Below are 26,075 nucleotides of genomic sequence, written 5' to 3'. Positions count from 1 at the left end.
CTATTCAGTGCATGTGTAGTCACTGTTGAGGGTAGAAACAGCCAGGACACTAACACGCTCACTCTTTGAATAAAGTAAACCAAATTTATGTGCTTGTCACCTGGGTTGGGTTAAGACTGCTAGGGCTTTATTGGTTTTCCCTCCACTTGATTGTTTGGAGCTCTTTATTTGTTCTGATCTATCATTATTTGTTCCATCACTTTCCTGCATAAAGCTGTTGTGTAAAGTAAACCAGTAGTCTACAAGCTATTCTTGATACTAATATGATCATATCAATATGATTATTATTCCCTGTGAAGGGAAGCTGGGATGCTTTCCTCTTCCCATGGTTGTGCTCTAAATCTCTCATGTGTGAGTTAACATAGAATTAACGGAAACCAATACACGTGTTACCAGAATATTTCTTTGTAGTAAAAGGGATTTTTATATCTGATCCTGAATGTAAAATTTCAGGCAGGGCCCTTGATCTCTACTAATCTTTGACGTACCTGCATGGTAATTTATAAAAATAAATAAATAAATAATGCTGCAGGTTCACCTTTTGGTCAATTTAAAGTAGAGCAGTGAAAATTAGGGAACTGTTCCTGTAGCCTTAGAGAAAGCAATGGCAATTAAATCAAGACTTAGAAAAATCAGAACCTTATTTTGTTCTTTTCTCTTTTTTTGTACGTTTTCTATTATATTCTATCTCAGTTAAGTTTAAAGAAGGAAATAGAGGTTGAAAAGTTAGATCTATTGTTCCAAGGTTTGCTTAGAAATATGTCTTTGGGATGGCTGTTTCTTTTAGTCTCCTTGCTCCTGCAGTGATACTGCAATAAGCAAGCAGCTATTAAAATTTCATGTTGGCTTCTGCTTCAGTTGTAGAATGGAATCTGTCTGATCATTGTTTTTCTCCATGAAGTGGGTTATTTTCTTGTACATGTCTTTACTTTCCAAGTGTCTCTGTCTGAGCCTTCCAGTAGCTTCCAATGTGTGTAATTGTGGCATCTGTTTAACGCAGTCTCTGGTTCTTGGCAGTGGGTAAGGAATGCTTTTGTATGCGGTGGAGCTGGGCAGGGAATGCATTGGTTTAATTCCCTGGTAGTAAATCAGGCTGTTCAGCTGTACACCTTTGCCAACAATTTCAGGCAGAAATTGGAAATCAGAGATAATAGAACTGAAGAAAAACTCCAGTTTTCTCCAAGTGCCCTCCTGTGTTGGTTTTCTCCCTCAAGGCCAGCTACAAAAAAGAGATAATGAAAGAAATCAGTGTGGAAATTAAACAGTTCCAGAAATTTCTTCATATAGTAGGACAATCCTCCTTGAACCAGCTGCATTATTTTCATAACATTTTCTAGTAAGGCCTTACTGTGTACGTAGTATTTATGAAGTGTAGTTATGTTGTCTGTTCCAAAGGATGGGGAAGCCTATTTTTTCACTGTACATAGGAACAGCCTATTGACATAAAATAACCACTTTAGTGGCTTAAAAGCTATCGGTTCCTTGAGCGGAAGAGAATTTAGCCAATGTTGGCCAAACTACTTGGGTTGAGTTCTTCTACAGAAAGAGACTTTTCTGCACTTTTCCTACATATGGAGAGGATACATTTGTATACATTATGTAGGAAGTAAAATGGAACCCTTCCACATTTTTTTTAAAATGCTTAATCTGTTCAGTTAGGAATGGTGCTCTTACATGTGACCTGAGAACTTGTGAATCTAAAACTTTGTAAAACTAAATTTTTTTTCCTGCAGGCTTTGTCTGTAGTTCCTTGTTTTTTGTTTGCTCTTTTCCCATTACTTATTATTCTTCTATTATTCTTGAGAATTAAAAACAACACCATTTGTCCAGGGTTTTCATATGGAAAATCTCACCATATTAACAATCTAAAAATAACTGGAGCTTGAAACTTTTAATTTTTCTCATCTTTTTAATGGGACACTTTCATACATATTTAAGCTCCTGAATTTTCAATATTTTTTTCACACAGTGTAATTCATCTCTGTAACATATTTGGCAGAATTTTGCCTGTAAGTACCAGCAGTGCTTCTCTGATTAATTGTATTTATTGTTTTTTCTCAAATTATTATATATCTTTTAGAAGTATGAGAACATTTGTACTAATTACGCTAAATCTCTGCAATTGCAACATATGGCAAAAAATAGTGTTGGCAATGTCATGAGGTTCTAAATGAGAGCAAGAGAATGAGTAATTCTGAAAAGAGTAGGGGGGATATACTTACAAATGATCAAGATATGAAGGCAACACCTTGCTAATAGAACAGGTAGCTTGGACTGCTTTGGTAGGACCTGATTCTGTGCCCATTACTGAAGGCAATGGTGGAAGAACTTGTACAGATGTTTCTACAGCTTTTTCTTTACATTGTTCTTAGGCGTCTTTTAAATCCCGTTTTTAACAGGTGTATACTTCTGCAGGTTGCCACGTGATTAAATATTCACTATCTAGCCTCTTGTTTTTGAACAATACTGTTTCATCAGAAAAATGGGAATAAAAACTGGGAAACATTTCTAACGGCATCTTCACACAAAGAAGATGAGAGAGAAAATTTGATGAAAGCCTAGTTTTCAAAGGGATGCCTGAAGCATGTAGCTAGAGGCAAGTTAACATTAGTTATAGGCCTTTGCAAGGCCTGTTTACATGTTTCCCTCTGTAGTCAAAGGCTGTATGTATGTGCTTAAAAATTACAAATGTCTACATGGTTCATTTCAGTCTTTTATCTTACCAACATGTGAATGCTATTTGACATTAAGCTCTGAAATGTTGTAAGATCTCGAGCCTCTTTTTAATTACAGTCAATATATGGAATTCATTTGGGTTAGATCTTAGCCCTTTTGGAGAGTTGCAGTCCTACTTGCAGGAGACTTGTGACTGAGGGAGAGAGAGATGTAAAGCAGAAAAGCATAGCTGGAGGGCAGGTATACTTTGTGCTTATGCAGTGCATGTCTGGGAGGGTCTGGCTATGTAAGAGGTACTGCAGGAAAGACTGGAGGGATGCCTGCTTCTCAGGATGGTGGTGCTAGGTCTCCAAATCTTTGTGACGCTTGCGTAGACAGAAATAAGAGGTACAGGTTCAGGTCTTATTGTTTCCTTTGTCATATGGGGAAATATCAGTAAAATTTTAGCCAGTAAAAATATAGCCTTTGTGCTTGTGTGTTAAATTTTCACTTACTGTGAAGTAATTTAAAGGCAGTTGGAATAACAATTATGGATATAGCTGTAGACAGAAAGCACCTCAAAGTCAGTTTTTCTTGAGAATTTAATTAGTTATTAAAAAAGCTGAAAGCTATTTCTCTGTCACTATTGATTTTCCTCCGTGGAAGCAAGTCCTAATCCTGTCAATGGCAGAACTGATTTAAGTAAAGGACAGGGCATCCAAATATTATATAGCTTCCCTTTCAGTCATAACACAATAGAATATGTACTCTGGAATTCCTTGTGGTTAAAACTCTAATGTTCAGAGTTTGTGTATACCTATTCTTAATACAGTTGAAATCTAAATTGAAGGCATTTTATCACTTCATTTGTCAGTTTGTATTATATGTGGAGATAAGTATACATTAAATATCTCATGTTACTCAGATGTGCATTGAAGTGGTCTGACTTAACAGTTGGAGATGCGTTATGTATTGCATTGCTTAAAGCTTTATGGAGATTTATGTCATCTATCTGTTCCAGACATGGTGCATGATATGCCCAGATAAGCATTCTTGCTACCCTCCATTTGTGTCATCAGTTCTGGTCTCAGTTTCATCTTGATTTTTCATACATTAATATTTGGCTTTTCTTTCCTTCCATTTCATCTTTTCCACCACTGCCTAATCCTTCCACCATCATGGCAGAAGAAGCTATCACTCCTACACTTACTACCTGTAAGTAACTTCTTTGACATCAGAGACACACTTTCTGCCGTGTTGTTCCATGCATAAGTAGTAAATGCTAATATTGAAAGTTCCTTTATGAAAGCTTTTAAAAAGTTCTACCAAGATAAAAAGATGAAAACAACATGGTCAGTAATGTAATGAAGTATTTAGTTTTACAGAAGTTTCTATGCCTGCTATTGTGCATTGGAGTTGCTTGAATACTTACGTAATGAATCTTCTCAGTTAAAAGTAGTAGCTATCAATATCACTACTATGCCTATGAGAAATTTTAATGCCTAAGTAACATTTTTTTGAATTTATTCATTGGTTTCTTATTTGTTTTGATGAGATCATAGCATTAATTACAGGTGTACAAGCATTTCCATTTGGTGCTGTGTACGTATTACTTTTTCATTAATGACAATCATGCAGAAATGTCATGAGTTATCATTACTGGGATGGATTTAAAACGAGTGAGCGCTAAAAACTTTCAGTGGGTAAAGTCACATTCTGATGTGGTCCTCAGTAATACCATTGCATGGTTCTTTATTTACCCAAAGCCTTTTCTTCATTCCCCTTGAATGAAAAGGGTTCTTTTGTGAAGTTAGCAAATCTCTTTCAGAAGCTGCTTGCCTTTTCTCACCTTCCAAGTTCAAGGAACGCAGGGTAGTTTTTGGTTTAGCAAAACAGTTAGGGGTCTTATATAATAGCAAAGTGAGATGCTTGTTTAATCTTGTTGGCCAACAGCTAATAGGTAGCTGTAGTCTTGAAAGTTCAGCTTAAAAAGTCACAGGAAACTAGAAGATAATTTCACATAGTTACTGAAGGTGGAATATTACTTACATGAGACAGACTTGATCAGTTCAGGTACATACATTAGTCAAATACTGTTGAACAAATCTCAGTTATGTTTTTATTTTAAGGTAATATAAAATTTCTCTTGTTTGGAGAGCAACTAAAAAAGGAACTTTTAAATAAATATTTTTCAATTAATACATTTGAAATGCTTAAAACATTCATTTATGGAGCATAGGGAAAAATTAATGAACTACTTCTAAATTGAAAACTTAGTAAGCAGAACTGTACTTCAAATGAATTAAAGCAACTAAAATTTAAACCTGTTAGCTGAAAATCCCTGAGACTTCAGGATATATTGGAACTGCTCCTTTTCTTTGTAATTCAGATTTCATATTACATTATTTGACACTCTACAGCTGGTGCATTTTTTAAACTGTTCTTTAAAGCACTGTATTAATGTGAAGGTCAAAAATTCTCTCTTCTACAGACAGTTTTTCAATATTTGTTTCTGTTGCTGAGATGAAGAAAGCGTATTTCCCATAAAATAGGCCTTCAGAAAAACATTCATTTGGGACCATTTAACTGCTGTTTTTAAAATGTCAGAATAGTCTAATATTGTAAGCCATGCAATATGTTGTTGCCACAGCAAGTAAACGTATTTAAGTTAATATTTTAACATGATTCATGTCTCAAGGCTAAGTCAAAAAAAAAAAAAGAAAAAGAAACAAATGGAACATTCAATGAAGTGCTGTTTCCTTATTCAAAGAAATTGGAATATACCTTTCTCTCTTTCTCCACTGATAGTGGAAAATGTGTGAATTGAAATGTTTCCATAAGTTGTTCAAACAGTTTTTTTCCCCCATCTTGCATTCACAGAGACTGTTAATAGTGGATGGAATAGGGTTTGTTTTTCTTTGGGAGAGTCTTGCTGTGGCTTGAAGAAAAGACCTGTCTCTTTGTTAGTGTGATACGAATTTAATGGCTTTGTCATCAGAGTACATGAACTCTTCTAAAAGAAGCTGTGATCTTGACTGTGTGTTGTTCTGCTCCCCATCTGGAGAAGGAAGGGGGAAGCGAAAGCCTGTGAAGGAACAGATGAGATCAGCCCACAGTACAAGGAAATATTTTGGACTAAATTCTACACCTGTTTACTCAGTATGCAGTTTCACTGAAATTCTGAATGCAGAATTCATTCCAATTTTATTATTAGCCAAGGAAGTTGCTATGGATTATAAAATGTTTTATATTTTGAGAATCATAATTTGAAGTACTCTGCTATTGCTAATTTACTGCTTCTATACTGAGTATCACATTCAAATTTACTGATTAGTCATTGTAAATGCAAGCTGTGACATCCAACTGAGCATCTATGCACTGAAATAGTTACTATTGTCTCGTGTGCTGCTTTCCTTACGTGCTGTGGGCTCCTTTCCACTCATAGACTGCAATTGCTGCCACTTCTAGATCCATCCTAAATTAAAATTAAAAAAGACAAAATTGGCAGATGCCTGGTGCTGCTGATGAATCATCAGAGGTGGACCTACAGCTGTGCATGTTTGGCAGAGAATTATTTCCATTTTCTCTTGTGTTTACTAGTTAGCCAGTCAGGAGATGTTTCAGAGAAAAAACTGAGTACTGCTATTAAGAATATACTTCTTGTTAATGGGTTGAAATGCCTCTGCCAGCACCTTTCCTCCCACTCTTGCTTTCCTGAGAACTGGTGCATTTTTTACCTTTCACCTCAGGCAGGTTTCTGTCGTCTGGCCATATTAGTCATGTGCGAGTTCTTTTGTTCTTAAAATTAGAGCAAATTTCAGAGTGCTCATTAACTCTGCAGCATGTCTTCTAACTTGGCCAGGTGGGGAGAAAGAAGAATGAGGACGATCTCATTAGTGACACTTGTAATGACTGGTATTTGCAGCATGGCAGCAAGCAGTGACATGATTCTTTCTTCTGGCACCTTTTTTTGATGCACATAACCTAGAAACATTGGCCAGAGAAAGAAAAATACATCCGTAGTTTGTGTAATTGTAAATGAGACAAGCTGGTTGTTGAGGTGATGATAACCATCATTGCACTGACCGGTGACTATTATCTTTTATATTTGAGATTTCTGTTTTTACAAAAATTTGCGTAGAGGCTTTGTCTGCTTTGAAGGGCGTTAATCATTATTAGTCAGAAGCTAACGTAGCTAGATTGATGCAAATTCAGGCATGAAGACGGTACTTCTGTCTGAGTTTACTCATGGCACTGGCCACTGATAGTATGGAGAATTTAACATACCCCAGATTCCAGGGCAGGTATTACAGACTGTAACTTCGCATTGCGTTCAAAAAAAAAAAAGGCTTCATTGCTTTGCTGTGAGCAGGAGGTATGCCCAGTTACAGTCCAAAGTTTTGAATGTATCTTTTCATGTTGTTCCTCACTTTGATATCAAAATGGTGTAGTATGACTGAAATTAAGTACTCATGCAACAATGGTGCTGCACAGCAGTTAGAATAACATTATGTACCTATTTTTGTGCCTTATTACAAGCAATTTCAACTTGTGCTAAAGCAGGCAAATGGGATATAATTATTACCCAGTACTCCTAAAAAGTATTACTCACATTGGCATTTTAATGGTGTCAAATTTAACTGATGTTGTCTGACCCAGTGCTTATCATGCAGCTAGGTGACTTAGCGCAGGGATGTATCACAGGGATATAGAATGGTCTGGGTTGAAAGGGACCACAATGATCATCTAGTTTCAAACCCCATGCTTTGTGCAGGGTCACCAACCAGCAGACCAGGCTGCCCAGAGCCACATCCAGCCTGGCCTTGAATGCCTCCAGGGATGAGGCATCCACAACCTCCTTGGGCAACCTGCTCCAGTGCATCACCACCAGTCTACAAAGACTGAGCTTTTTAGTATAAATGTAAATAAAAGCATGCTCTCCTTTCCTTAAGAGTTTGATAATTTTGGGCATGGTTTGAAATATACATTTTTCTGCATCTGACTTGAGCTGAAGAGCCTGGGAACGTCTTCTCAGTCACTTCTGTCTCTGTCGCATCACCAGCAGGTTTTCAGTGCTGATTTTTGGATCTCAGTACAGAGATCCAGAAGTTGTGGTTTATTTCTCCAGTGCCCATGGGGATAGTGCAGTTTTCCTGGTACCTATGGTAGAAAGCATGAGATGAGCAGACTTACAAAACAGTCGTGATGTTAGTGTCATGAAATTTCCAGAAAATCAGTGCTGTTTAAACTCTTATTGGTGATTTCTGGATAATTCCAAGAAGTAGGCAGTCATAACATCTAAAATTTAGATATTAGTTTGAAAATACCAGGGGATGTTACAAACAGTTCTGTATTCTCAATTGCAGCTGCTTTTGAAACTAGGGTAAGTTCTTCACTTTGCCTCTTCCCAGTATTGGAGAGTCCTGAATAGGAAAGCACAAATGAACTGCGTGATGTGTTTCATCTATCAGACAAAGCCTATGATCTCTTCTTTATCTTTAAATATGCGTAGTTGCATAGACTTGTTTCACGTAACTCAAAATAAACCTGGATTTCTGTAGTTGTCTTGTAAGCCAGAATTTAATCATTTGGGGATGTCCCACAAGTTCTGTTGCATTGTGCCAAATCTGTAATGCCAGTATGCTGTGCTCAAAACAGCAAGGAGAGTGTTTGACCAAATCCCTGTAGCTAAAAATTACATAAGTGGGCTATATGCCATATACTTGGAGTAAACGGGCACAGTATCTAGAGCTTGTGTAAATGTACTCAGCAATCTCAGAATTAAAATTTTATTTATAATTAAAGTACACCACATTCATGACTTCAAACACATTTTTAAAAATAGCTTTTTATAGTGATACCTTGTTCCTTCTGATCCTTTTGGATCTGATTGGATTGCTTACAGCCTTAACACTTGGACCACCAGGAAGTAGATATTTTTATTTTTATTATTATTTATTAGCTCTTCCTGAAGTTTTTTGGCCCCTTCAGGGTGCTGATCTGGTGACTGAAATAGCTTTCCTGAGCTGCAGCAGAGATCAGATTGCCAAAGTTACACATGTGGAGGAGTAACTCTGCTTCACTTCTCCTTTCTGGACATATTTGGGTACTTGCTCCAAGTTACTATTCCAACACCTACAAGCAGGAAAACCCATAACGACTTCTGATGTTATCCAGACTTCTCAAACCCTCATTAGCACAGCTGCTTTGAGTAAGAAACCATAATCTGTAATGTGCTGCAAATGTGGATTTTTCAAAATAAATGGGTACTACAGAGAGAATGAGGTGAAGTATTGGAAGTAATTGATTGCTATGCTGGTCACACCATTACTTTCTGTTAGTCTTCTTGCTCCCTCAGTGTCAAGCAATAAATTTGTAGATGAGCTACAGGTTTGGAGACTTTTCAGTCCTTAAAGGGGCAATTTCAGTTCTCACCACTTCTTTTCTAAAGACATTTAACGTAGAAACCAGCATAACAGTAGGAAAAATAACGATCTCTTGGTTCTTTCTCCATTAATAAAAGGTCATCTTGCTTTTCTAAACTAGTACACAGGAATTATAATTGAATGCTGATTTTTTTTTTTTTTATGAAACTGTGGCTGCTTATATTCTTGTAGGATAAGACTGAAAGCATATCCTTATTATACAGAAAACTGAGATATGATGCACAAATTCTGGAGAGGAGAGGAAAAGGGAATAGAGGATAGGGACAGATATGTGCTTTAAGAACTTACATCTGTGTCTGACCTGTGTTGTGCTTAGTCCTGTTCAGTTAGTGTGACCTGTTTACCAGAGTAGACCACTTTCTCTATATAGCCTCGAGTTCAACTGATTCCTCAACTAGACTGACATAGTTTGTAGCTCCCTAAAAATTTGGTTCCTAAGTCAGACATAAATGATTCTTGGTGACAGAGAACAAAGATTTTATTTTCCATCATTGTTGAATTAGGCTTTAAAGGGGGTATAAGGTGAATCATTTTCATTCACTTTATGACTAAAATAGAGTATTCCCTGAGGAAAAAGGTATGTTCCATGCCTTTTTGACTCTGAAATTGCACTGTTGTTAACAACTATAGCTTAACACGGACTTCAGATTCTTTTACTTAAAATATCCAAGTAGAGAGATTTTTCTCTACTTTAATACTGTATTTACTATATAATAGGGGTGATGGCTTTAAAAACTTATTCTCTCTAAACCTAAACCTTCCTTCACTTTTTGTGTGACTGTAAAAGAACTAACAATAACAGTAAAGAAGATACACTGCATATTAAGACCAAAACTCACATCATAATTTACACTGCTAAAGGCTTTTATTTTTTTTAAAGAGATTGAGGTGTTAGTTTTCAAAGTGGATTAATGAGGTACTGAAACGAGCAGCAGCAGATGACTGCAAAAGTAGGACTACAAGGAACAGGGTTAATGGCGCTTTGTATCTGTCCTGGACTAGAGAAGAACCAGCAGCAGAAAAGTTATTAAAAAAAAAAAAATGGGTAAAAGAAATCATTCAGTGAATCTAGACTAATAAGACTTCTTTGTTCCAGTATAGCACAGACTTAATCACTTCTGCAGTAGAGATAAGAACAACTATAACAAGGTATTCGTGTCTGTTGAATGATGTCAGCACAGGGCACTGAGGTGTTATAGTCATTAGTATTACATTAACTTCTCCTGAGTTATTATATTTTTGCTTCAGTTTCTAATCAGCAGTCTTTTATCTAACTTCTGAATCCCATGGGTGATACTTCAGCTGAAATAACTTTGTAGATCCTACCTGTAGGGAATATGGCTAGATTAATGATAATCCATCTCAAGGTAGCATCTGTCAGTCTCCTCACTTAATTTCACAATGAAAATGTTCTCGTCTTGGCTCCTGTTCCTTCCTTTCCATTTGCTTCCTTACCTGCAGTATTCCTTGAGCTCCTTTACACTCTCAGATCCCTGCTGTAGAGAGTGATGTTCATGTGCTTTCCACAGTATCTAGCAGTCCAAAGATATCATTCATTTCAAATTTTTTTTCTATCATTATTCTTGGCTATTGTTCTTCTGCAATGAGGTGCATTACTCTGACCAGTGAGAGTAAGAAAGCACACCTTGCTATATTTCTGCTGCCACTACTGCCTTCTGGCCCACTGTCTCCATTTGAGAGACTTTGTGCCAGAATCCTATCTGATCAGGGTCCTTCCTCATTTCAGAGCAATAACCCACATGCAAAGTGTTGGTAATAGATCTGTGAATCTGAGTGTCATGAAAACAAAAGCAGGAAAGGAAACTGCAGTCTGTGCTGTGTGTTTGCAAGTACAGCTAAGTCTGGTACTTCATCAGTTCCATATGTCCTGACAGGAAAAAAAATATATATATTTTTTTTCAAGATTTATCATAGATACTGGAATCTGTTCTGTTTCACTGACAAGCGTCCTAGAATGGTTTTATTGTTATTACTGCTGTTATTATTAGACTGTAGTTTGCAGTGCATGCTACAAAGGGAAAACAGTAGGACAGTCTTGCATAATTTCAGCTAGTTCCCATCCCAGCCTAACAGTGACAGTGAAACAAACAATGTGAGTTACTACCCACGGCAGAGCTTTGTCAGGCTTATGCCAGTATCTACCTGTTCCTGTGAGAACTGAGCTGATGGAGCATAAAGAAGTACATTTATTTTTCTTTCCAGTAGCAGCAGCTCATGTCCACATCTGCTGAGGGGGTTTCAAATACGTTGGTGAGATGTGGAACCACGGGGTTAGGGGTGTCTAGATTATACTCGGTGCACCTGCAGAGGGTGTTTACGTCTTTCTTTGGTTCCTCTCATCATGAGGACACATGTTTGAGGAACCAGAGCTATCTCTGATATATCTGAGGGATCCTGTGCATTTCATTGTACAGTGTGGATTCCTATGGATTATGTGGTTTAGAGCAGTTGTACCAGCATCTCCCAGGGCAAAGCGACAGTTGCTTTTCTCCTGTGTGACGTTAGTATGCAGAAGTATGTGTTCCAGTATGGATTTGGCCACTATGTTTATTTGGCTACAACAGTGTATGCATTTGGCTGCCGAAAGCAAAACATTTTAGGCAGGCTAGCCAGACTTTTATTTTCCCTTAAAAATCAGTTGTATTTTAGGTATAAAGGAATGTACTTTGCAGTTTACAGTCCCATTCACCAATTGCCTGTGAAAGGGTCACTTTAAAGGGGCTGAAGTTCATGACAATGTTGTATTTTCAAAAGCAGGTAAAATACTGAGCGCTTTGTACTTCCTCAGACTTTAAGGTAAGATAGTCATGTTTATCATACCTTGTATTATAAGGTTGTGATCCTTAAGCAGTAACATTCAGGTGTTAATGGCAATAGAAGTTTACTTGCTGCTTACCAAACAAGTAAGAGTCGTATCTACGTTTGAAAATTCTCCAGTTGAAGATTGTAGAAGACATTTTTAACTGAGTAAAGAATAGAAACACATGAGTATGTTTGTAAACCATCAGGGATTACTGTGTGCTTAAGGAAAAAAGAAAAATGAAAAGGAGAATAAAGTACTGATTCTGGTATCATGTCCAGTCCTAGCACAGGCTCCCAGCAAGTGTGGTGCTTTTTTTTTTTTTGTAGAATACGGTGCTTCCCTTTCAGCTGCCATTTGCTGGAACTCAAAATATCTTAACTGTTTTTTTGAAGTAGAGTACTGTGCATTCATGCAATGTTCTTGTCCTGTTCTCTGTCCACAATGGATTTTATCTCATTATCTATTTATCCATAGTGGTCCTTCTAGCTTTTTTTATTCTTTTCTTACTCTATTGAGCATTTCTTTTTTCATCTTTTTTTTTTTTCCTATTTCCTTTTATTTGCAACAGTTACTAAAGGTTTATTGCTTGGGCTTTGAAAATATTGACCTCCAGGTTGAAACCTCAAGGTACAAAAAAGGAGTTTTATCTTAAGCAATTGAAAATGATGTCACAGTGAAAGTTCCAATATAACATTAGTTATAGGAAGAATATTTGAATACCCACAGTACTGTGTATTTACTTATGTCAAAATAAGATAATGTTTGCTGTATTAAGAACAGCTTTTCATTTTATGATTGCCTGTTTTTCTTTGAATCATAACCTTCACTTGTTTCTTTAATTTAGGAGAAAAAGCCATTAAAACATAGAGACTTCCTAAAAGTGTGTGCTGCATGAAAGCTTTAATTAAATCTACAAGTAAAGCTTTAAAAGAACAAGATTCAAATTAATTGCAACAAGGACCGTGCATTTATTTCTGTGACAGGCCTTTGCGTGTTAGAGAAAAGGCAATCTGTGTACCGTTGTCTGAATTAGTAAACTCAATATCACTTTTCATTACCATGGTAGGTCATTGCCATGCGTCTTCAGCGTGACATTGTTTACATGTTAATGACCTCACAAATAGAGCCTGTTCCAAACGGCATGCAGTAGGAGAAAGTTGTAAATCCATGAAGTGGAATAAACTGTCCTCAGCTTTCTGCATCGTTGCATTTTGTGAGTTCCCTTCTAGGCTGAGCTTCATAATTAGGCAGCGGTGTTATTAAGGAAAATTCAGTAAATGCAAATAGGGCAAGAGGATTTATAGCTGATTATGGCTGTTAGAGCACACCTGAAATAAATTAATTTCTAAGCTTCATTATTAGCTGACTTTTCAATGACACGGAGTCTAGAAGTAGAAAGTATTGCTCACAAAAAGTGTTCAGAGCTTAAGTCAGTGAGTGGCAGTCCACACAAAGGTATTTGGGTTTACAGAGTGCTGACATACTCATGCCCATAGAAATATTCAGTAGAACATGCTGCTTCAGTTGTTTGTGTATGGTTACTTTTGAATTAGGTGAGATTTTTAATATTATAAATGTATTTTGCTCCCACTGTATAACGTAATGAAATCAGCATGCTCCCTCAAATCATACCTTTAAAGAAAATGTCATATTTACATCTGGTAATTTGACTAGGCATTGGAGAGCTTTACTGCTTCAAAATCGTGGATTGTTAAAACATAAAACAGATAAAACAAACTGAGCATAACTACTTACATCTGACTGCCTAAAATATCTAGAAGTACTGTTCAGATAGCATGCTCTGTGAATTCAAGTGCCGAATGCCCTTTAGTTCCTATGGACTTCAGCATCTTGCAGAATCTGGTCCCACTTCTTATGTCTCAATCACATCTGGTCAAAAAGCCTATTTTTCACTGGTCACGTGCAGCACGTACTGGATGTTGCAAGACTTTGTGGTACTGTCTGCAACAACCTTGGGAGTTGCTTTGCAGACAGAGAGTAATAGTTTTTACTTTAGTTGTTCACCTGATATGCAAAGCAAGTTTAATTATATGCTGTCCAACCCTCTCTGCTACATATTTTTCCACTCACTGGTTCTGGATGAAATACATACTTTCTATGTGCAAAGGTTACTACTAAATGTACAGCACCCCTGCAAGCATTTATGGCTAATCTTGCCCTAAGCATGCATTAATGTAGCTAAGTACTAATTAAAGGTTAAAGAATAGGGATCCATCTTTTCTCCTCCTGACAAATTGAATACTGCGTTCTGTATGTGTTAGATGCAGATTTTGCGTTCAACTGGACAGAATTGCTGGGATGCTGCAAAACCAAACTGTATCAGACTAAAATTTGAGAAACTTCATATTTTTGCACTACATAACAAAGGACTGATGAATCACTGGCTTGTATTGTGTAATGAGTTAACTGTTTTTATTGTATTTCATATGAATATGTAATACTGTAATGCATACTTGCATAGAATGTATTTTTTATTTCATAAGAGACATTTTCTTTCATCCTACATACTGACTTTATCAGCTCAGTTAAAAAGGTAACTGTGGTCAGTGTGTGTGTGTTGCTCTTAAAAGCAAGGGGGCAAAGCAATAAAGTCACCATCAACGTTATATCCCTCTCAGGTCCAAGTGATAGCTTACTAAAGCAGATTTTGTCCACTTCTAAATATTGCCATGACTGCTGCCTTGCAGCATAATAGAAATTAACTAGTGAGTGATGAAACTATGGAAGAATATGGCTGTTCTGTGTAAATCTGTCTCCATAGCACTACAATTTACCCAGATTTTTGACAGGTTTTGTGAACTTAATACTCCTTCAAAACCTTTCATACCAGAGTGGATTATAACTTATTTCTTTGAAGTCGCCATTTTGGAAATCTGGTGTTCACTTCTTTCCTGCGGCCTGCCTCCTGCCATAAGAATCTAACAGTAACAAATGTTTTTTTTCCATTTTCCATACAGATTATGGAAAGAACATAAGCCTAAGAACAAAAAAATCTCTTTTCTGACGCCAAGTTAATGATAAAAGCTCTTAAACCATTGGGTGCTGCGTTCTTTATATTTAATAATTTTTGATCCCTATTAGCAGCTGCAAAGGAGAAATACCAGGACTACTGGAGGTCTGGTATCAGAGAGTAGACTTCATGCTTTGTTTGTCACCACTTGCACTTGAGAAAAAGTAACCTTGTTTCTAAATAGAAAGGCAACGCTGCCTGAAAATATGTTGTTGGAATATTAGCACCTGAAAATCAATCATTGAGACATTGCCAGCTAAGACAGGATGAGTCTTGTATACTTGAAGAAACATATGTTCTCATATGAGCCCTTACAAAAGCATCAGGGGAGGTGTAAAGTCATTTCTGTGACATAAGCTGCTTTGATACTTTAGTGACTGTGGAACTGCCTCTTCTCTATGCTAGGAGTAATCGGCACTGGTTCAACCTTTGTGCATGTGGGTTATGCTTTTAACAATGAATTATCATTATTTAAAGCCCAGGTACTACAGTGGTCAGTTCCTTGAATGACAGTGTGAAAACAGTACAACAGAATAATACAGTAACTTAGCATCTTTCAGAAAAGCATAAGTAAAATAATTGAGCATGCTGTACCACTTAGAGTCCAATCATTTGCCATCTGATTAGAAGTCAGATAGCCACAGGGTGAAAATAAGATGGAAAAGGTCATATTATTAAATTAGTTGCATTCACACAGATATTATTTAGAAAAGGATTTTTGTTATGATTAAAGCAGACCAACAGCAAATCAAGCAAATAAGATCAAGTTAGCGAACCTCAGAAAGAGAAATTAACCTCAACAATGAATAAAGAGTTACTGTCCACTACAGGCACTCCAAGATTTGCTGATTTGGGTTAATTGTATCTTTCACATTAAGCTATGGACTCTGTGCATGACTGCCATTATGATTAATTGCAGAAATATTTATATCCCTTTTCATTTGAACTCGAGCTGTTTTTTGGAGTCAGAAGAAAAGGCAGCTGCAGTCATAGTACTTTCGTTTTTTAATGTTGGGATTTTTCTGCAGATTCTTAGGAGCCTAGTTTTCCTTGTGTCCTGTCACAGTCCAATGAAAATCTGGGCTAAGTTCATAGGGTAGGAATTCCATAATATGTCTCTTACATTTGACAAAGTATGGAAAACCTAAATTTTCATAGTCAAATCATATCCTCAGAGGCATATCCTCAGAGGCTTTTCTGAGTAGAAGTACAGTGGTTTAGAAAGCTGTAGAACAGTGTAAAAAGTCACTTGTTGTTTTGGGAATTTGCAACAATTGGAAAGCTGCTCTGTCTTTCAATTTCTGAGAGCCAAGAAATGCATATAACTTGTGTTATGAACCGGAATGGAAAATGCAGCAGGAAAGGTCATTGTCCTGATTAGTGATTGCTGATTAGTCTCCAGAAATTCTACATTAAAATTGGTCTGTTTTTGTCTTCCTTGTTTCTCTTTAGTCTCCATAGAATCTATGATGTAGGATTTTCTTTTTGTGTTCTTCTCCGTAAATGTCTATCTGGGGTCTCTGTGCATATTAGACTTTGGCTGGCATTTTAGTTACCTCTGCGTACTTGCTTTCAGTGTGGTGTTGAGAAGTGTCTGCTTTGCAGATGTTTGTGGGCTGTGCCAGAATTACTTTCCGAGAAAAGATAGCGATAGGGTGTTTCTTATTTCTGTTGCATGTTCTGTTAACAGATGCTTACCAGCCCATAGATCAGAAAAGCAATTTTAAGACATTTATAGGCTAGGCAGACTAGGCTGCATATTTGAGATGGATGTATCATTACAAGGAAACAATAAATAGAAGATTATTCGAAATATATACATTTTGGAGGAGCATCATCCACTCAACACTTAGTAATCCCCGAGAAATTGGATTCAGAAACTGAATAAACCCACGTTACTTGCTACTTCATCATTTTCAACTTACACAATGTTAATGCTGTGGTTCCTCCTGCTTTCTGCAAGCTGTTGTTTTGTTGCATTGTATCCTACAGTAGTAGTCACTTTTAAAGCAAAAATCTTACCTTTCCTGATGGGTCCAAGGTCAGTAAGAAGGAGAATACTAGTTTGTGTCATGTACATGCAAGTCATTGCCTAGGAATGAAACATTTATTGGAGGAGTGGAATAGGCCAGCAGATGACCTGAAAGTTCAGATATGGTTAGTTTGCCCTTGGTTTAACCAGTGAGAGTGATTTGACAGCTGCACTTTGTAGATTCTTCCTTCTTGAGCATGTGATTGTGCTTTGATAGCTACCCTTAATCTATTATTAATGCAGTTGTATGTAGATCAAAACTAAAGATCCTAAGTCACATCAGAAAGTAATGCAAATTATTTTTATATCATTTGAAGGTGTATCTGAAGTGAAGGAAATGCAATGCTGGAGTACTAATGTCAAGTATTTCATACCTCTGTTCATCTATGCAAGCTGTAACCTGAGGCTCTGTAGGTGTGCGTGCACATGTGTGCTGCACAATAAACCTTACGTTTTTTGCCCCAGGAGCTAGTAAATAAATAAAGTTCAGCAAAGCCTTTGACATGGTCTCTCACAGGCTTCTTCTGGGGAAACTGGCTGTCCGTGGCCTGGACAGGTATACCCTTCTTTGGGTAAGAAACTGGCTAGAGGGCCGTGCCCAGCAGGTAGTGGTTAATGGAGTGAAGTCCAGCTGGCAACCTGTTTCAAGTGGTGTCCCCCAGGGGTCGGTACGGGGGCCTATCTTGTTTAATATCTTTATTAATGACCTAGATGAGGGGATTGAGTGTACCCTCAGTAAGTTTGCAGATGACACCAAGCTGGGAGGTGGTGTGGGTCTGCCTGAGGGTAGAGAGGCCCTTCAGAGGGATTTAGATAAGCTGGATCGCTGGGCTGAGGCGAATGGGATGAGGTTCAACAAGGCCAAGTGCCGGGTCCTGCACATTGGCCACAACAACCCCATGTAGCGTTATAGGCTTGGGGACGAGTGGCTGGATGATTGTGAAGAGGAAAGGGACCTGGGGGTGTTGGTTGATGCTCGGCTGAACATGAGCCGACAGTGTGCCCAGGTGGCCAAGAGGGCCAATGGCATCCTGGCCTGCATTAGAAATAGCGTGGCCAGCAGGAGCAGGGAGGTGATCATCCCCCCGTACTCAGCTCTGGTGAGGCTGCACCTTGAGTACTGTGTTCAGTTTTGGGCCCCTCACTACAGGAAAGACATTGAGGCCCTGGAGCGTGTCCAGAGAAGGGCAACAAAACTGGTGAGGGGTCTGGAGCACAAATCCTATGAGGAGCGGCTGAGGGAGCTGGGATTGTTTAGTCTGGAGAAGAGGAGGCTCAGGGGAGACCTCATTGCACTCTACAACTTCCTGAAGGGAGGTTGTGGTGAGGAGGGGATTGGCCTCTTCTCCCAGGCAACAAACAGGACCTGAGGAAATGGCCGCAAGTTGTACCAGAGGAGATCTAGATTAGACATGAGGAAAACTTTTTCTCTCAGAGAGTGGTCAGACACTGGAATGGCCTGCCCAGGGAGGTGGTGGAGTTGCCATCCCTGGCATTGTTCAAGAGGCATCTGGATGAGGAGCTACAAGATATGGTTTAGTTTGTGGTAGCAATGGTAATGAGAAGACGGTTAGACTAGATGATCTTGCAGGTTGTTTCCAACCTTGCAATTCTATGATTCTGTTATTCTACCTCATTTGAGTCTTTCCTATTTGTTGATCTGGGGCTGTAGCTTTTCTTCAAACTTGGAAGAATAAAATTTGAAACTTACTTGGTGCAATGTTACTAAACATATGAGTAAGAGCATCTTGATGATAACACCAGCTTTCAAAAGTAAGGGGGTTGGTTCTGTGATTTTCTCTAAAAGCATCATTATTACAGGTTATTATGGAAGTAATGCAGTTTGGGTTGTATTTACTTTCCCATTCTGAGATGAGATTTTTGTGGGTTTAAGTTGATGTGACAAGATGTAAGATTTTACTGTGGAAGGGCACATGGCCTGCTATTGAGCTCATCTTGGAAGTCTTTCCATTTTCTTCTATTCATATTCCTTTTAGCTCAGGTTAATTATCTGCATGTATGATCGTTAAAAAACAACTTGTTCAGTTCTTCACATTGCTGAAAATTTGGAAACTCCTGCTGAGGTTCCTCAGCAAGTTCTTATTCTGCTTGTTAGGAGTCTCAAGACACGATGTATTTGCAGCTCACCAGTTTTATTGCAGGAGACACCTGAAGCAGCATATAGTAAGACATGAGACATATGGCTGTGAGTTCATAAGAGCCAATGGGCCGTATCTTTCACTCATAATCTGCTGTGTTCCTGGAAGGCCGCTGTGTCCTCAGCCATCAAGAACTCTTTAAGAACTCCACTGTCCAGCTAGGCGTTGCCATACATCCTAGTTTCTAGAGTATCTGCCAAAAATGTGTATATGTATGATATTCTGTACTGAACTAGGTCTCTAAATCTTGTTGTATTTCTGGACAGCATGTAGAACATGAAAGGAAACGGAATTTTCATGTTGTGTAGTTCATGCTGTGGTAGCAAGGCCCTTGGGCTTTGGATCACCTCCCTCAGTTTCACTTGAGAGTCAGGATGAAGTCAGGTCCTGCACCGGCTAATGAGTGCTCCAGGGCTCCTTAGCTTAGCCATAAGATGGGAATTGGCTCATTGCTTTATCAAGAGAACAGTGCGCTTCAAAAGGGAACAGCTAACGGAAATAACTGTCCTAGGAGGTCAAGCAGAAAAAAATATATATATTTGTGGAGGTTCTTTCAGAAGAAGGAAAAGCACTGAAGATCCTCAGCTGACAGTGCCTTAGATACTGAGTTTTCTCTCACAGCACAACACCCACAGATACCCATTTTACTGGAAAAATAATTAGCTAATACCACGTGGACTGTAATTCTTGGTGGTAGAGTGGTGAAGTTATGCTGTATAAGGAAAGTGACTGGAATTCTTCTCCTCTTTGACACGATACCCACCTGCCTCCTTACAAAGTTCTCACAAAAGTGCTCATCCTCTTAGTATGGCTGAAGTAGAGTTGGGAAGAGCAGGAGCCTGAGTCCTGTCATCTGTGTGCCTTGCTGTGGTACTGTAAGTTTCTCTTCTTTCATGTGACAAAAACTGTTGAAGAGATTCCCTGAAGTTTCAGGAGGGCCCAAATTTGAAGCTGCAGCTCTGGGTGTGTTTTTCTATAACTTAAAGCGAGACATTCTGTTATTATGTTCTGCCTTTGCAGATTTAAGGAGATGAGTAAGGCTGTTACAGGTCTTTCACCATCTAGTTAGCTCCAGTACAGGACAGACATATTTTTTATTACTACTACTGAAAAACTTCCGGCAGTAGCTAATTTACTATTGAAATATAGATATTTAAACATGGCAGCTGCATTTTTTTCTTCCTGTATGCATTTTGGAGTTTATAGACAGATGGCAGTTTAACGCTTATATCTAATAGCTATTAAATTTTTCCTATGCCTTATTTCTTTTGAATGTCTCTTTACCCAGCCTGCCAGCTTTTCATTTCTGAAGCTAAAAATAAATGTTTATGCAGAAATCAGAAGAGATTGAAATTACGGGTTGATTCACAAATAGAAAAAAGAAATTACACAGCTTTCATTAATTATTCCATGGATACTTTTGTTTGTGGGAGTGGTGTATTGAGCATCTTTTTTTTCAGTCCTGAAGGAAGTTAAGTAGCTGAGAACATGAGATTAGAGAGAAAGAAGCCAGAGTTGCACATTGCATTTAGTCATAGGAAACATCAGTCTGTATTACATTGAAAGAGGGATTGCATATCCACAGCTGGAATTTTTGCTGCCCTTCATTGTAGCAGTAGCAGCTGTCATTTTTCTATTCCATAGCATTAAACCAACCTATAATTATGCAGCAAATTCTGCCAGAAATATGCACGTGAATACTGATATTCTGTCCTGAACTGGGCCTGTAAATCTTGTACTTCTGGACAGCATGTAGAATGTGAAAGGAAATGGCATTTTCATGTTGATGCAGAACAGTAACAGTGCAGAGTCATATTCTTGTGATATTTTCAGGCGCCAAATGAGTTAATGAGGAGTGAGAAAGATGAGTAGATCCCAAGTAAATAATACCACAGCCCTAAGGAAAGCAAAAAGCACTGATTTTTAGTCCTTTCAGTAATCCTGCTGTTGAAGATGTTGTTCATTTCCAGAAAATGCATTTTTTGTGTCATTATTTAGTTATATGTGATAATAAGGTTCAAAGTGGAGTATTTGCATCAACTTCTAGAAGGTAAGTCATTGTAGCAGTATGAAAGGCTGTATTTCAGCAATAAACTCCACTGGGGATTTTAAAAAGAGTGAAGTTTCAGAAGGAACATCAGAGGCAAAGCTAGAAGCAGAGTACTTTATCTCAGTCATATAAAACAATATTTGAGCCAGCTATGTCCCTCAGCTTTCAGCAGCTAAACACTTGTCTTCCTGTTCATTTTTAATGTATGTGTGGCTTGCAGATGCTGCACTTCTTGTATTGGATGCTCAATCTTCATCGAAATACAAGAGCATTTTCTCCAGGGACAGAAAATTCTTGACTATTAATACTGTGCCTAACTATTATTTATGAAGGTTCTTCCTTATCGCTCCACTGAAATAGATGCGGCACTATTTCAGGCATCTAATGATTATTCTCCCATATGCAATTATGTCAAACAGATCTAAGTTAAATCAGAACTGCAAACAAATCTAGCATTTAGCCAGCTCTTTGGGAGGCCACTCTTTGGGAAGAAAGTGACCATCTTTCTGAAGAGGCAGGTCAAATTGTAGAAAAGCTGAGAAAAGCAGAAGCTGCAGAAAAGCAAGTTATTAAGAGAACAATCACTTACCATGGCAGTTTTTGTAGTACTGGTTTGTTTTTTGACACCAACTATTTCTTTCTTGATAACAGTCAGTGAATTCACGTTCACTTGGCTTACTTTCATTTAACATTTGGCAATTAAAAGGCCGTACTGTCAGGTGGCTGTATACTTATCTTTCATTCCTTACACCTTTTCTTTGCATTTTGTAGACGACCACAATACTTGTCAATGTCATGAGACTGCACTATGTTTTCGCAGAGGTTATATTTTCCATTGCTTTGAAAACAGTTAATTGTTCTTAGACCAGTTGCATAAATGGTATTTTTGCATTGAGTATGGTTATATTTTCATGTCAGTCAAGTGGAAACTGAATTTTTAATACAGTATTTTATTGTGGGGTTAAATCTCAGCAGATGGATAACAAAAAAAAAAAGGAGAACAGTAAAATTAATCAATGTACAGTGTTTCATAAATTTATGTAATTCCACAGCCAACACTTGTGCAATTGGCTTGCAAAGAGCTTGATGCTTTCAGTCTGTTGTATTATGAACTACAAGGGCATAATATGATGGCAAAAATAAACTATGAATAGGAATTCCTTGTCTGAATTAGCAATGGTTATTTCTTAGACCATATTTAATTGCTGTGATTGTAGTAGAGGAGCAGTTTCTTGCCTACATGTTCTGAAAATAGTATAGGCATTATCAACCCTGGTAGACAAAGATGCTCTATTTTTTTTGAGGGGGAAAAAAAAAACCACAAGAATTCTCAACATAATTCCAGGTTTTACCTCTACTGAAAATATTTAGTTTGAGTTCAGTCAGAACTACTTCTTAGTGGGATACTTAAAGTAAACAGGCAAGTGTATTTCTTCTGAACATTTTTCTCCTCGGGACTGACATGCTGGTTTTGTACAAATTCCAGCTAAACATCCAGACCTACAGAGCAGAAACAAAATACTAAATACCTGGTAAGCCTTTTTAGAATTCTTATTTGCATGTAGCCATTTCAATAATGAGTTTGGACATTTGGAATGTGTCTGGAGAAGGGCAACGAAACTGGTGAGAGGTCTGGAGCACAAGTCTTATGAGGAAGTCTGATGGAGCTGGGATTGTTTAGTCTGGAGAAGAGGAGGCTCAGGGGAGACCTCATCGCATTCTACAACTTCCTGAAGGGAGGTTGTGGTGAGGAGGGGATTGGCCTCTTCTCCCAGGCAACAAACAGGACCTGAGGAAATGGCTGCAAGTTGTATCAGAGGAGACTTAGATTAGACATAAGGAAAAACATTTTCTCTCAGAGAGTGGTCAGACGCTGGAATGGCCTGCCCAGGGAGGTGGTGGAGTCGCCATCCTTGGTAGTGTTCAAGAGGCGTCTGGATAAGGAGCGACAAAGTGTGATTTAGTGGCTTGTGGTAGCAATGGTAATGGGTGGATGGTTGGACTAGATGATGTTGTAGGTCCTTTCTAACCTTGTAATGCTATGATTTCCAGTGAATATGGTCAAGTATGGTCTCAGTGCCCCAGTGACCTACCCCCAAAGCAGATGTGTTGCACACAGAATTTATCTCTTTGGAAAATCATTTTCACTATTTGTAGTTAAAAAGGGTAAGAGAGATCTATTGTACTGAACGTTGTGTTAAGACTTTATATGATACTTAGTTACCATCTTCTCAGTATTTCATTTACACCCAGAGTGAGGTCAGAAAGTAGTGTTAGGCAATACCAACTTCATAGGCAATGTTAGAAATCAGATTATTCAACCGTGACAGGCATGATGTTTTTATGGTTTATTTTAGAACGTAACCATTTATGTTGTGTGTGTATACATTGACACACATTCCTTCAGTGCTTACTTACATATCAGTAGCCCAGAGAAATAAATGCAAGATCTCCAGTTCTTGCCTTCTTACTGTCTTGCTTCATTTTAAGCTAGCAATGTGTGTGTGTACAATATGTTGAAATCCATGTGTCTTGAGAGAGGGAGTACACAAAATTGTATTTACTTTATTTACTTTATCTTTTTTCAAAATTTTTAGTGAGAGACTTAATGTGAAACTGGAGATAGACAAAACGTTGAGGAAGACACTTGTGGCATCTGATAATAATAAGACTACATATTTCTTGCTGAGCCTGGTCATTGCTCTGTATCCTTTGTTTTTATTTGTAGAAGAAGGTGCTCTGGGGCTATTTTACTCTGTGTTGGATGTTGATATGCTCATAAAAGTGTAATTTACATTGTGATCTAGTAATATGTTAATGCTGAGTTCATAAGATTAATCGGGCCACATGCTGTCTTGTTATTCTGCTAATACAGTTTTGAGTAACATCAGCATTTTCATGCTTTTAATTTGCAAATGACCCCTGGACAGCAATATATTATGTAAGCAGACGTCTCAGAAGAAGGAGTTCTCAGGGTCCTTCTTCCGGACTGTGCTGCACATTTCCTGCATCTTGACCTCCTTTTCAGTTCACCCCCTGAACATGTTGCTATAAACTTATCAAAGAGCAGCATGCAATGACCTTTAAAAATTGCCAAATATAAAATGAAATACGTAACACAAATAACATTTTAAAATAAAATGTGAATAAAGGCATAGTTTTGACCATGTCTTTAGTTAGAGAGCATGTTTTTCAATTTATATCTAAGGTCTCAGTCTCTATAAACCAGTGCTGGATACTTGCTTCACTATTAAGTTGCAGAATCCTGAAAAAAGTGTTGCTTGCTTCTGCAGTTGGTGTAAATGAGCGAAAAAAAGGAAAATAATGGAGAAAATGAAGTAATTGTTATACGTATTATCTATTTAGAACGTGGGCTGTAACTTCACTGATAGGAAAAAAAAAGGCTTCATGGGAGACATTTTATTTGAGGTTTTGCAGATCACAGTTCATTTCAGCACTCTAAGATTCTCTCCAAAATACATTCAGACAAAGTTGAAGTTAAAAATGAGTTGGTTTGTTTTTTTTTTTTTTTTTTTTTTTTTTTACATAGGAGAACATCATTAAAGTGTAACTGTTAAAGAGAAAATAAAACTGCAAAGGCCAGATTCTCTTGTTTACTCCAACTGCTTTGGGATACTTCAGAGATTCAAATCAGCCATTAACTGGACTTAACTATCCCATTAAGTCAGTTTTATGGCTGTTTTCCACTGCTAGAGCAGAAAAATAAAGCAGGAATGTATTGATCCAGCAGTTTTAAGTAAGATATCTTAGAAGTAAAGAGTTTTTGAGCATGCTTAGCCAAGATTCTCTGTTTCCACTGCAGAGGCACTGCAAATAGAGATCTGCTCTGTTTTTAGGATCTCTCCAGACTGCTGAGAAGCAAGAGGGGAACTTTCTCCTTGATCGCTGGGGAAAAATAAAAGCCAGTTTATTCACGAAAGGCCTAAATGAAACACATCTTTGTGTATACATCGCTAATCTATTTTTGCTTTTCAACATTGGCATAACACTGTGAAAGTAGAGTCCAACTCCAAAGACTGAGCTTTGGTATGCACATTTTTTGAGCTTTGCTCTGTTCTGTTACAGCTGAAATAGTAAACCGAACTCCCCTTCACTCTCTCTCAGGCAAAAGCATCTCATAAGACCTGAGGGTATACAGCTCTTACTGTCATTAGACGTTCATGTCTGTCTACAAATCAGGCATGTTTCTGCTGAAATCTGTCACAGAGGGCTGTATTTGTTGCAGAGAGAAAAGAGCAAAGAAGTTTGGCAGAAAATAATTCCCCTTGTGTTCCAGCTTGTCCTCATATATTAGAGGAGCTGAGAATGGCTGAGCTTAGATTCTGAGTGGTGCCCAATTCAGCACTGTAAGTCCTGACACATTCTATATATGAAGTATCCTGATTACACATTCACAAATAGCACACTGCCAAGCTCATCTAGTCACATTCAAATGGATTCTCATAACTACTCTTAAGGAGTTTGTCCATACCCAATGAGAATTCTCATGGCTAGGTTAGTGAATAGTGCCATTTATTAAAGCAACAGGTACAGATTCCTTTTGATTGCCAGTAGTAAATGCACTGTCTATGAAACGTGTGAGGTTAACCAAGAGCATGAACAAGAACCGTGGGTAGCATCTACTTTCACTTTTTAAGTATAAAACACTTAATCAGCATGGGCAGCCCAGTTAACCCAAAATGCTCTTCACTTAGTTACTAGCTTTAATTGAATTCAGCTGTGAAATTCAGCAGCAATGAGTGAAATCTTAGTGGCAAGGTAAAGGGTTAACATGTTTTGTGTATTCTACCTGCTTTGTACTTAAATACTGCCTTTTTACTAGTTATTTGGTAGTAAGGTTTGGCCCACTTGGGGGGG

At 37.9% G+C, this 26,075-nt stretch overlaps 1 protein-coding gene and 1 long non-coding RNA gene across 9 annotated transcripts in view; one reads left to right on the top strand and one right to left on the bottom strand.

Annotated features, from left to right (window-relative positions):
• PTPRM (protein tyrosine phosphatase receptor type M) overlaps window positions 1–26,075 on the top strand; it is a 460,562-nt gene that overhangs the window by 311,347 nt on the left and 123,140 nt on the right. For 4 of the 8 annotated variants that reach the window (XM_031588942.2, XM_090137388.1, XM_090137384.1 and 1 more), the window contains one exon: window positions 3,841–3,870. The exons of the other annotated variants lie outside the window; for them this stretch is intronic. In XM_031588942.2, coding sequence (XP_031444802.1) covers window positions 3,841–3,870 — 30 coding nt within the window. The remainder of the gene's footprint in view (window positions 1–3,840; window positions 3,871–26,075) is intronic. 8 annotated transcript variants of the gene reach the window in all.
• On the bottom strand, window positions 7,595–14,949 carry LOC149918546 (uncharacterized). The gene is made up of 3 exons (XR_016465111.1): window positions 12,984–14,949; window positions 11,943–12,085; window positions 7,595–7,815 (listed from the first exon to the last, which is right to left on the bottom strand). It is a non-coding gene; the product is annotated as an uncharacterized LOC149918546 (long non-coding RNA).

This window comes from Phasianus colchicus, chromosome 3 (genome assembly GCF_987193195.1).
Source record: "Phasianus colchicus chromosome 3, bPhaCol1.hap1.1, whole genome shotgun sequence".
Taxonomy (NCBI): domain Eukaryota; kingdom Metazoa; phylum Chordata; class Aves; order Galliformes; family Phasianidae; genus Phasianus; species Phasianus colchicus.
Note: the sequence above shows the minus strand (reverse complement) of the source record. Positions and strands in the feature narration are given on the sequence as shown.